Genomic DNA, 13,219 nt, shown 5'->3' with positions numbered 1-13,219 from the left:
TTATTCATTTGAACTTAATGAAGTTGCTCGGAGAAAGTTTTACTATTTGTTTTTGTATGTGATCTTGCATGTATTCATGTTTATAAGCGTCAACTGGGAACTACTAATGCTATACTCTTTCAGGAACTACTTATGTTATACTTATACCTTTTTAGCTTCACGATCAGCTAAACATTATTGAAACCTGGTTTTTCTTTATGAAACAAGTGATCAAAACAACTCGGAAATCCTAAGATGATGGAGGAAACCAAAGTTGGAGCCAAGTTAACATAGAGGTAGTCTTCCAACTACTTCTTTAGGTTTTATCCTAAAGAATAAGTAACCAACACATGTTTAAAACCTAGTCGAAATAAGAATTGTGAAGTATTTTCTGTGGTAATATTTAACGAATGCATTTAATCGAATCAGTTTGAGTCTGTCTGAAACAAATGTAAACCAATGAATTTAACTGGATATCCATTTTCAGTTGTTATAGTGGTATTTCGGGATAGTAGGGAATAAATATTGCGCAATCATATTTACATTGCCATATTGTGAAGTTCCTAGAGCACAACGAAAGCATATTTTATAACTTTGTTGATTATATCAGTTTGGGACATCTTATAAAGTCAATCTCGGAGTATGCTATGATGATGTAAATCCTCTCCCATTAGGAGAGTCTCAGATCCGATATCAACTAGCTAGTAACCATCAGGAGGACGACCCAGTGGCTAATCATTGATTCCGGCTGTGGATTTCAAGGAGAACTTCTTATCCCAGTAACATAACAACAATAGCAAACATTTGAGTTTCGTATGCTAAATGAAGCACTTGAACCAATTCCTTGAAAACTTAATTAGATACACTGTAATCAACTTATAGCATAATTGTTATTATGAGGTATAAAATCAAGAACAATTTATGCAAAATGGACCATTCTTATAACATCAAAAACAATCGTAGTGATCCCACAAATTTAATCCTAGTCATACTTGTTAATATTAGGTGGGTTTTGTTATCTTGTGCATCCATGCACAAGATAAGAGCCAATCATTGGCATGGAAAATTAAAAAAAAACTATATAATATATAAGAGAAAGAATGCTTCTTTGCATTTGAGAATGCAAATATTCATGAAATTTTGAATTTCTCTCTCTACAAATGCATTCTCCAATGCAAAGAAGCATTACCTCTCTTATATTTTATTTATTTTTTCAATTTCCAATGTCAATAATTGGCTACACAAGATAACAAAATCCATATTGGGAAAGTACCAAACTTCCACATATGACAACGTAAGAATTTTACGCTAAGTCTAGTGATGAGGAAGTTTAATTTCCAAATTGCTACACGTCAGCTTCAATTAATTGCTAAATTTTGTGGTTTTGCTGGATCAAGCATTTTGCACCCTCTAGTTTAGCGCAGCTGCGCCCAATAATTTAGCGTAAAGAATGGAGCCATTGAATCTATAACGAGTTTAATGGCTCAAATTTTTTGCACCTGCGCAGAGAACTGAGTTCAGCTTTACCTTCAACCCTTAAACCACAACTTGAATCAAAGGGATATGCAACGGTTTTTCAAGTTGAGTTTTTTTGTTTAACCATCATAAAACTTGGCCTTTGGGCTTTGTGTTGGTTAGAATTTGGTACACTCCAAATAAATTGGGACCTCTGTTAAAGTCATGCCAAAAAGATAACAAATAATAATAATAAATTGTTGGCTCCCTGTCTTTTTTTTTTTGATAACAAAGGAACCTTATCACTAATGGAAATTCAAGGTTACGTTGGGTTTAAAATGGAAAATTAGCGAATATAAAGTAACAAGAACGTGCCATGCAAGTACAATACCGGAAAATCCGAAAAGAGAAAGAGAAGGATTAACGGAACATGACGAATACAAGCATGAATAAGAACCAATTATGTCGGTGGAAGAATGGTTTTTCTCGAAATTGAATCCCAACCATTTTGTGTGTTTTTCTTCTTCATAAAGAAATGCTCCTAAAGTTGGAGTGATTTGCTCAAATCTCTTAAAGCTTGTGATGAAAATTCCGTTGTCAAGAATATCATTGATGAAAATTCCGTCGCCGGAGGCGAAGATGATGAATATCTCGTCTTTGGAAAGCATCTCAAGTGATTTTAACAGCCATAGTAACCTAAAACGACCATTAAAGTTGAGATAAACCTCTCTAGCAGAGAAGAAAAAACCACCATAAAAGTGCATAAAACTTATCAAATGATAAGAGATAAACATAAATAAACCTAGCTATAACAAAGATCTAGTGAAAAGCAAATAAAGAAGGTGAAAATCCCATTCGGATCCGGCCCAAAACGGATCAGATCTGAACGGGCTATGTTTTCCGGGGAGAGTCCTTTTTGCTTCTGTTGATTGAGTGAGAGAGGTGAGAGGTTGGTTTTTACCGGTAACAATGTTGTTGGCTCCCTGTCGGTTGTCATGATTTATTAATTGGTATTTCTTCATGGTTTACACACCAAAAGGGACTTCGATTGTTTGAACTTAAAGTTTCTTTGAAGAAAGTTTTGTTGTGTGAATTACTTTCGCAAGTCATCTTTCTGGCATGTATTTACAAGAATAACAACTTATCCATAATATTCACTGTCTAAAGAAAACTGGATCCTAAAATTTTATATTTTCTGGGTGATCCGTCTCACTATTAGTTGACCTATTTATTTTTAGATTTTCTTCCATTAATAGTTGGTTTTACATCATTTAATACTCATGTTTATATTTATTAGTAGGTGTTTTAAAATGTTTTTTGAATAATACAAGATTTACAAATATTCGTGATATAATTTAAGAGATAAATCATTTCCAAATTGTACTATTAGGCCAATTAATAGTGAAACCAAGGAAGTAGAATAAAACCGTATGGATTTTCCATCAACGAGTGTAATGAACAAGAGATGATATACTTACGTGTCCCATAATATGTTTCAACCAGCTTTGATCATGTGATCAAAATTAATTCTTGACAAACCATTAAGATATATTCGTTCCAAAACCTTCTAGAAATCGAAAAAAAGATATCGGTGGGAATCAGTGGGTCCATCTTGAATATCAGGCTGACCCGAAAAAATAATATTGCCTTGTTTCTAAAAAAAAATTAGACTGGTTTCGTGTATAAATTACGCATAAAACCTGGTTATTATTTTTGAATGGTGAGAATAATAAAAAAATAAAACATTTTACTACGAATACGGGCCAAGAATCTCTACCCAACTTATAATGTTTTGACTCGGTCAAATCTTAAGTGTTTTTTCTTGTGTGTTACTCCAGTTTTAAGATCTTCGGGTGTTAAAGTCCTAAATACATTGGACATTGGAGGATGTCTAACCTAAATACCCATCAATGAAAGAAATCTCTAATGAAATTATTCAGAAGAATAATAATCTTCAGAAATCACTGCTCTCCTCTGTTCCTACAATCAGCAAACTTTCTCAGAAACTATTTTACTCAAGAAACCCCATTTGAAACTTACATTAAGAACCAATGCAAGTCTGGAGAGATTAAAAATCTTGATACTGCAAAAGTTTACTTTGATAATATGATTTCAGTAAACCCATTACCATCTACAGATACATTTAATCATCTATTAACTTCAGTATCCAAGATCAAACACTATTCTGCTGCTGCTTTTCTACTGTATCAGATGATGAATGTGGTGGGTATTGTTCAGAATATCTATACATTTAATATTCTGATTAATTGTTGTTGTAGATTAAGTCAAGTTGATTATGGGTTCTCTCTGTTTGGTGAAATGCTTAAGAGAGGGTATAATGCTGATGCAATCACTCTCAATACACTGATCAAGGGTCTGTGTGCGGAAAAGAAGATCGAAGCTGCGGTTAAGTTGTTCGATAAAATGACTGACAATGGGGTTTGGCCGGATACGGCTAGTTTTAATACGCTGATTTGTGGGTTTTGTAGAACTGGAGAGGTTGGGATTGGTGTCGAGTTTTTGAGGTTGATGATGGTGAAATGGAAGTGTAGTCCGAATGTGATTACTTATAATTGTTTGATTCATGGGTTTTCCTGTATCGGTCAGTTAGATGAAGCGATGGGGATATTTGATGAGATGTCTAGTCGAGGAATTGCGAATGTTGTCACGTATACGTCTTTGATTCATGGATTATGCCGGTGTGGTCGGTGGACAGAAGCAAAGGAGTACTATAATCAACTAGTAGGCCGAGGGATACCACCAAGTGTAGTCACGTTCAACGTGTTGTTAAATTATTACTGTAAAGAAGGGAGAATGACAGAAGCTTGTCAGGTCTTCGAAGAAATGAGCAAGTTAGGTAAGGAGCCTACTATGGTGACTTATAATTCTCTGATGAAGGGGTATTTCAGTATCAAAAGATGGGATGTGGCTATGCAACTCTTCGATAGAATGGAACGGAACGGTATGAAACCTGATCAATTTACTTACAGTACGCTGATAACTGGATTATGCCTGAACATGAAAGTTGAAGAGGCAATATGCTTATTTAATAAGATCGAATATTCTGAACATCCCTTGAACGTAACCACATATAGTGCAATGTTGGATGGGTTGTTAAAGAACCAAAAGGTTGACGAAGCAATCCAACTTTTTCATTCGCTGGAGGATAATGGTTTCCAAGCTGACATTTGTATGTACAATATACTCATTGATGGATTGCTCAAGTCTGGGAAACCGGTAAGTACACGGAACTTATTTTCAGAACTCATTAATAAAGGATTAGCACCGAATGTTAGAACATATAACATACTGATTAGTGACCTATGCAAGAAAGGGAGGCCATTTGAAGCTGAGAAAATTATTGTCGAAATGGAACAGAGTGGTTGCTTACCAGATTCCATCACATACAACACCATCATTCGAGGTTTTATTCATGAGCAAGAGGTCAGTAAGGCAACACAGTTTCTTCACAAAATGGATGGAAAAAAACTTGTTCCCAAGAAGGATGTATGTGCAGTTTTAAAGACTACTCTTCCATTGGATCAATACACTGCTTTACTGAGATCGAATCTTCTGGACAGCTCTTGAGCATAACCACATATAGTGCATTGTTGGATGGGCTGTTCTAGACCTAAAAAGTTGACGAAGCAGTCAAACTTTTTCAGTCACTAGAGGATAATGGATTGCAAGCTTTGAGGTAAGGATTGTTGAATAAATTAGTTTTGAAGTGTTACCTCTAAGAAATGAGTTTCCTTGTCCTGGTCTATGTTTCTGAACAATCATTGTCGTCGAATATTCAGGTATGGGAAGCTGAAGAGGTTTCAACGGGTGGAACTAATAGTACTGTTTCCAGGGCCCTACCATGTGATAATCTCTGCATCGGCGAGGAACAACATTGAGCGGTTTCTGTCTAGGAAAGCTCACTGTGCTTGTACCCAAGATGTTGCAGCTCTAAGGTATGTTTACTAGTGATCAAAGAACCGTAATCAAAATTTTTATCCTACCAACTATTAAAATTAGTTTGGAATGTTCAGCCAAGCAACTCTTTGCTACTCTCAACAGGAAATGGATTATTTGCTCTCAACTCCCAAACTCTCATAGTTAAAAAGGGGAAAATTGCTATTGCCATTGCTGCTGCGTCTCACTTGGTGGTTATTTCCCTCACCCGTCCTCCCATTTGCTTTCCAGTCAATAACAGGTAAATGACTAACCTTAAAGCATATGCGTGTATTACTCTATTTCGAATCCAGAAATTTAGCGATCTGATTGCTTGTATTTTGCAGTTGGCATGCAGGGATAGACTTGTCTGACTTGACTCAACTACCTGAAGGGAGATGGGTTGATGTCTGGAAAGCCAACTGAGCAAATTGACAGCAGAAACAAGTTGCTTCTCCTGCATTGCACAACCAACTCCAGTAAGTTTGAGTCGAATTTCCCTTTTAGCTGTAGTCTGTTCCAAGTTGAACTAAGTGGTAATCAAGATTCAAGAATTTGACCCTCATTTTCCTCTAAATAAAAGACACCGAACCTTGAACCCTGCCATTCTGAAACTCATACCCAACTTTTGAAGGAACATTAAACACATAATTGGCATCAAACATTAAATGCTGCCACCAAATCGTTGTTTTTGCAGTGGGTTTGTTGGACAGCTAATTTCCACTTGTCTGGGGTTATTTAGAGTCTAAACCATCAGCTAACTTTTTTTCAGCCAAAAGAGATATATATATTAAGTTGCCAAAAGAAAATTACAGAGTATTAGTTACAACATCAATAGAAAAAACTGCAGGGAAAGTAAAAAATGAAAGAAGCACAAGCGAAGTTCAGCGTTTTTATCAGTAACAACAAACTGATGATGGCGCAGAACATCAGAAGAACCAGTCGATCTTTACCTTTTCTATTTTTTGTTTCTTAGGTAACAATTTCTTCATTCTGTTGGATGGTGTGAACAGGCAATAGAGTCTCAAAGAAAGTTGTAATATGATGCGCACCATTATATCCACCATCATCTAATACAATCTCAAACTGATTTCTGTAATATTTCTTCTCTTTTCGATTGTAATAATAGAGACATTCGCGCAATTGATGCCTCTCGTACTTTAAGCATCCCGGCCCTGGTAAGAATTTTATGATTATCAAGTCTGTGCCAGTAATGGATTTGAAAACTAAGTAGTGTATTTCATCCCAATGACGAGGCATTTGGATTGTTTCTTTAGTCCAATTAGCACCTGTAACCCAATCATTATCACTGTAAATCCACAAGTTGAGCAAGTTTTCCCCTTCTGTGACAAGTATAGTTAAATGTCCATCAACTTCTACTAATATATTCACCAGTGGTGTGACTCCATCCAAATACAAGAGACGATCAAGGATGAAATTAGGGATTAGAATCACCCTAAACGTTTCGCTTGCAACCTCAAATACCATCACGACTTTATCCTTATCCTTACCAGGGGACATTATCCAATATATAGATCCATTCACATGAGCGGGGTGTGCACCATTAGAAATATCGAGCTGGGTGTGGTTATGATCAACCTTTCTCCAAATATTCTCGCCTACAGTCATGACGTCGCAAATAACTTTAACATGATCAGAGACAGGGGAACTGGAAGATGTTAGTCTGTAAAGTAAAGTATAAATGAATAGCACTTTGTGTTGCTTAGTACTTGGGTCCATTCCAAATGCAAACATACAGTTGATGAGGCGTTGGGTAGTAAATTTTATTGCCCTGTGATAATTTTGTTTACTTGTTTCTAGCTCATGAAAGACACTTTCGAATGCGTCTCTTTTACTTCTTGTTTTGATCCACGATGTCTTTTCACGGGTGCTGGGATTGTAGATGAGAACAGAATGACGACCTTCGCTGACACCATCCAGACAGACAAAACAGACCAACCCGTATACGGGTTTCATCATTTGTGTTCCAATACCAAGAGATACAGATATATCATTTCTGAAATAAGGACATGATAATGAAGGAATGACAGTGGTTTCTGATGATCCACCTTGAGAATCATCAAAAGATAAGTCATCTTTGGAGAACAAAACCCTCTGGATTTTTAGGTAAGAAGTTGGAGGCCAAATTGGATAGATTAATAGGGTGTTGGTGTTGGTGTTGGTGCCGTAGTTATTCGCATTATATCCACGTGTTTCGGATGATCTAAGCTGTAAATTAATGAAGTAAGGATCTCTGGTAATCATCCGTTCCCAACGTTTACTCACACACTTGAATCTCATCAGGGATTTCACAGGAAGTCTACTTAGTATGTCACACAAAACTAAACAATCGCTATTCCCATCAAAATAAGTACTGTTATTGCTCATGGTTGATTTTCTGAGGATTCAAAACGAATTTCTAGAAAATTGAAGATAGAAAAAGGAAGATCTGTTACCTGAACACTCTGATTATGATTGTCCCCAGCAAGCTTCACAAATGAGAAGGTCAAAGCAGTAATGATAATGAAGAAGATGATGATGAAAAGTTTGAAAACAGCTTTTAGATGAGACTTGTAAACCTCTCCTCTTGAAAGCCTGAAACAGTTGACTTTACAAACGCTATATAGGAATTAAAAAGGTTTTTGAGGCAAGCACGTATTCCCATGTTAGTCAAAGTCAACAAGAAGCTTGCTTACACACCCAACGCACACGTGAGGCGCTGGCCTAGCTTTGCATAAAAAATTGCTGGAAAACCAATATGCTGGAGAGAGTAAAAAACGAAAGACATATGAAGTGTTTTTGTTAGTAACAACTAACAAAGAACCTTCATTGACAACTGATAGTGGCGCAGAACATTAGAAGAACCAGTTGATCTTGTCCGTTTCCTTAACATTTTCTTTACTGTATTGGAGGGTCTGAACAGGCAATAGAGTCTCAATGAAAGTTGAAATCTGATGAGCAACATAATTACAGGCACCGTGTTTGAGTACAATCTCAAACTTATTTCTGTAGTATTTCTTCTCTTTCCGATTGTAATAATGGAGACATTCGCCCAAATGATGCACCTCGTACTCTAAGCCTTGCGGCCACAACAAGCATTTTATGACTATCAAATCTGTGCCGGCAATGGCTTTCAAAGTTAAATAGCCTATTTTATCCCAATGATAAGGAATTTGGATTGTTTCTTTAGTCCAAATAGCACCAGTAACCCCACCATTATTATCTCTATAAATCCACATGTTGAGAAAATCATCTCCTTCTGCGACAAGTACAGTTATATGTCCATCCACTTCTACTAATACATTAGCCATTGGCCCATCTCCGTTCGAACGCAAGAGGACAAGGATTAGGGATTACAATCACGCTAAGCTTTTCGTTTCCAACCTCAAATACCACTATGACTTTATCCTCATCATAACCTGGGAGCATTATCCAATATATATATCCATTCACATGAACCGGGTATGTGTTGGTACGAGTTTTGAGTGGGATGTGGTTATCATCAATCTTTCTCCAAGTATTGTAGCCCACAGTCATGACTTCGCAAATAACTATAACATGATCAAATATACGGGAAGCAGAAGATGTTAGTCTGTCAAGTAGTTCATACATGCATAGCACTTTGTGTTGCTTAGTACTTGGGTCCATTCCGAACGCGAAATCACAGCCGATTTGGCGGTGGGTAGTAAATTCTTCTGCCCTTTGATAAATGTGCTTACTTGCTTCTAGCTCGCGAAAGACGCTTTCGAGGGCTTCCCTTTTCCTTCTTATTTTGATCCACGATGTCTTTTCTCGGGTGCTGGGGTTGTCATCTTCTATCCCATCGGACATAAGCATGATAGCCACACTACCGTTTTCGGTGAAAGTACAGTCATTCAATATTTTTAAGGCCAATCTAAGACCAGCTTCGGTGTTTGTGGTGGATTTGGTTTCTAATTTATCGATCAGATCTGTAATTTCCGTTTTAGAAGTTTCAGTTATCCGGCGCAGTGGGCATAACTTGTCAGCAAATCTATTGAAAGTGACGACAGACAACCGGTCAATGGCACTAAGTTTCTGGACTAAGAATTGCATGGCAAGTGTCATTTTTAGTAACCCGACTCCCTTATCCATGCTACCACTGATATCTAAGACGGTCACAAGGTCAACGCCTAATCTTCCTTCTTCGGCTCCAATACCCTTGAGCTCCACCAACACATTGAATGGGCACTCTTGCAATGGAGCTTCCAACTTGTTAGTAATATTTGCCACCGCTTTTTTCCCCTTAAGTCGAACGTTTGCTTTCTTATCTGAGATAAGCCATGGAAATAACTTCATTAGTGTGTTAAGAAGTGAAATTAACTCGCTTAATAAGATATAATTAGGAAGATTTAGTAAAGAAAATACAAAAACGAAGCTACAAACATAAACAAGTACTGTACTGTTAATTTAATTAATTATACATTCTCCTCCGGAATTCGATATCAGAATTTGTTCATCATCGTTGTGGATCTCGTTTTCCATTTTCGTGAATGAGCTGATACTTGTGTTTGTGATTTTTAAACTACAAAGAAGAAAATTTTGATGGTATCTGAGTATTCTCTCCTCTCTCTCCTCTCTCCTCTTTGAAATCTCCCGAGAAAGAAAACGCCATCACCATTTGCCTGCTCGGATCTAGTTCAAGGACTAGATCCGAGCAGGACTTCAACTATTTCTCTTTTCTATCACTGTAGTTTTAGTTGTTAATCATTTGGAATGTCTGGATTGTTAAAAAAAAAAAGAAAAAAAGGTCAAATAGACAAGGTTGATTGGAGTTCTCTCTTCCTTTATCTCACTTGAAATCCCTGGATCGTTGTTGTCCCCTGCCAATCTCACCTCATCTTAGTTTTCATCTTATTACTTTTTCATCGGTGAAATCCTTGACTAATTTTCATCAATCAAAGCCAATAGAACCACACTTAATCTCAACCTAAACGAAACCTCCATCAACCACTTCTTTATACACCCCTTCTCACATCCCTTAAAGACTTCTCATACATCCCCTATCAGCAATCTCTCACATCGGTTCTTAACCAAGAAAGGTCTTGGTTTCCGATGATGATCTGGCTCCCGATCTTCAATTCATAATCAGCAAATGTGCTAGTTTCTGTTGACCACATAATCAAGTGGCTCATACATCCCCTATCACCAATCTCTCACATCAATTCTTAACCAACCAAGGTGATGATCTGGATTCCGATCTTGAGTTCTTAATCAGCAACAATGCTGGTCTCTGTCGATCACAAAAGCAAGCGGCGGTACTGCAATTGTAGTGGTGGTGCAAAATGTGACTGGCGGCTTTGGAAAAGATGATTTTAGTTAGGGTTTCATCTGTCTTGGACCTTCTAACTTTATGGAAAATATCTTGTTTGGTTTCTTGGGCTTCGTTGTGTCTTTTAGGTCTCTTTGACTCCTTACTCTCAATTGAGGGTATCCCTTGTAATTTTTATTTTCTGGTCTGTTTGTAAACAATTCATAATTCTCTAATACAATCTCTTTTCACGATCAAAAAAAAAAAAAGAAGAGTAACTCGCTTTATTACGTTATTTCTCCAAAATCAAAAAAAAAAGCAGAAGAGTGGTTTGAAACATCGGAGCAAAAGCCTCGCTTATATGTGATGCTAGCTAGTTGTCACATGGTGACGTTTGCCTACTTGCATCATGGCCGTGGTCATTACCATTGTCATTATACCATTATTAATATGATTATCTAATTTAATGTTATTAATTTGATTAATACGAAGTGGCCGACTAATTTGTCTCATTATTTGACCTTGTGGGAGGATTGTTCGGTAGGTACCAGGTTGGTGGGGGACTATCAATCATATTCTAAATTCTGAAATGAGTTGGAAAGATAATATTCCATGTCATAATGGAGTGTATATCCTTGTCTTCATATGACTTTCGTGTATACGAGGTGGTGGTGGTAATGGCCCGCAAGGTGGTGGGATTGTGGGAGTAATCACTTGGTGTGTATATATATAATACGAGGTGGTGGTGGTGGCCCGTGATTGTAATGGAACGCGGCAAGCTTTTGATTTTCTCAATTTTCGTGTTCTAGCGGTAAATTATTATTACGCTATCGATATACATTGTATTGGAGATGATTTTTCTTATAGTGGGAATATGGTGATTGTTTCTCTTCTTCTGGGGCATCACTGCCATGATTAGGGGCCTGTTAACTTGTACACCCGTATACAAGTTAACAGGAATGTAATAGACTTTTAGTTTTATAGGAACAGTAATTTAAGTAATTATAATTTAATTTTTTTTAATTAAAACATAAGTTCCACTAATACCTCGTATTTAATTAAAACATAATTTGTTATCAAAATAATCGTAATTTAATTTTTGTCTTTAATTAAAACATAAGTTCCACTAGTACCCCTTATTAATATTGTTAAAGAAAAATAAATGCACTTAACGAAATATGCTCCTTTAATCTTCTTCTTCTTGTTATTCTCTATTTTTATTATACCGTGAACGGTGGATCTTCCCTCTACATCTTCATCTTTAATTATCTCTGCAAAACTATCTTTAAGTATTTGTTCAACACCTCAACTATATTTTAACTTGTTTTATTTCTACAAAACCCTAATATATTCTTATCTTAATCTTAACTTAGCTTATTACGTTTTGCTCTAATTTTAGTTCAATTGATAAAAGAGAAAATGGAATCCCCTGTTTTTCTCCCCTATTTTTTCTCCGATGCAAAAACTCAATCAATCAATCCCCTGTTTTTTCCCGATGCAAAAACTAAATCGTCAATCCCCTGTTTTTCTCCGATGCAAAAACTCATTTCCACCCAATAAGGGTAATCAGATTTCAATTTTTATTTATCTGTTGGTTTATGATTGCGTGGATATAAAAATTTTGATCAAGATTGAAAGCAACAACTAAGATCTAGAATTTACAACTCTAAATTTTTTTGCTGTTCTTCCTATTTCCTCTTATTTTGTTCACCCATTTCGATTCGAGAAGATACAGACTAATAAAGAATTCCGAAGAACACGAAAAGATTCAAAGGAATAAAACTCACAGAAGGAAAAGAACTCTTATGATTTCTTATCTTTTTATTATCAAAGGACACCAGTAGCTGTTTATGAAAACAAAAAACTGTCAATAATTATCCCGATAAAGAATCCCTAAATCCAATACAAAAGCCAAACTTATTAGCTAAAAACATCCCGTTTAAAAAGATAGCACTAAGAGCATCCACAGTGGGCGAGTATAACCAAAAATTTGGGATGAGATCGTAACACAGTGGGACGGAGTAAAGATCAAATCCCAACCAAAGATCAAATTCCAGACCAAATATGGTCGCGACCAAATCCCAAATTCTAATATAGTCGGGCGTAAATTTAAAGTATGCTTGTTGTTGGCGTAAATTTAAAGTACGCTTGTTAACGGGCGGAGATTTAAATTACGCCCGATGAAATTTTAATTAAATAAATAAAAAAAAAAGAATGAGGCGGACTTTTAAAGTCCGCCTGATGAAATTTACAAAAAATGGGGCGGACTTTTAAAGTCCGCCTGATGAAATTTTACAAAAAAAAAATGGGGCGGACTTTTAAAGTCCGCCTGACGAAATTTTAATCATGTACCGTTGCGTCACAACACGGACTAAACCCAAATTTTGGTCTTTTTTTTGATCTTTGATCTTTGGTTTTGATCGCACCACTGCAGTTGCTCTAAGTCATACTATGGTGTATTGGAGTAGGTGGGACGGCGTCATTTAAAATACTATTTGGATTTGGATTTCAAAGACTTAAAAAACAAATGAACAATTCAATTATTTTTGATAACACCGCCACCTATCACTATGAAATCTA

At 36.4% G+C, this 13,219-nt stretch overlaps 2 protein-coding genes across 3 annotated transcripts; one reads left to right on the top strand and one right to left on the bottom strand.

The window, feature by feature from the left end:
• The first annotated feature begins 3,479 nt into the window (after positions 1 to 3,479).
• On the top strand, positions 3,480 to 5,845 carry LOC113327846 (putative pentatricopeptide repeat-containing protein At1g12700, mitochondrial). 2 transcript variants are annotated; one of them, XM_026574964.1, is made up of 5 exons: positions 3,480 to 4,941; positions 5,016 to 5,131; positions 5,235 to 5,390; positions 5,497 to 5,632; positions 5,718 to 5,845. In XM_026574964.1, exons 1-2 carry the CDS (start codon positions 3,541 to 3,543, stop codon positions 5,061 to 5,063), a joined length of 1,449 nt encoding a protein of 482 aa, XP_026430749.1. In that variant the 5' UTR covers positions 3,480 to 3,540; the 3' UTR covers positions 5,064 to 5,131; positions 5,235 to 5,390; positions 5,497 to 5,632; positions 5,718 to 5,845. The 2 variants fall into 2 exon arrangements, with proteins under 2 accessions (XP_026430749.1, XP_026430748.1); XM_026574963.1 differs by having other exon boundaries at positions 3,480 to 5,131.
• Positions 5,846 to 6,317: 472 nt separating this feature from the next.
• Positions 6,318 to 8,609, bottom strand: LOC113328022. Its single transcript, XM_026575119.1, has 3 exons — positions 8,236 to 8,609; positions 7,827 to 7,965; positions 6,318 to 7,599 (listed from the first exon to the last, which is right to left on the bottom strand). Exons 1-3 carry the CDS (start codon positions 8,607 to 8,609, stop codon positions 6,343 to 6,345), a joined length of 1,770 nt encoding a protein of 589 aa, XP_026430904.1. The 3' UTR covers positions 6,318 to 6,342.
• Positions 8,610 to 13,219: the final 4,610 nt, after the last annotated feature.

This window comes from Papaver somniferum, unplaced genomic scaffold (assembly GCF_003573695.1).
Source record: "Papaver somniferum cultivar HN1 unplaced genomic scaffold, ASM357369v1 unplaced-scaffold_107, whole genome shotgun sequence".
Taxonomy (NCBI): Eukaryota; Viridiplantae; Streptophyta; class Magnoliopsida; order Ranunculales; family Papaveraceae; genus Papaver; species Papaver somniferum.
Note: the sequence above shows the minus strand (reverse complement) of the source record. Positions and strands in the feature narration are given on the sequence as shown.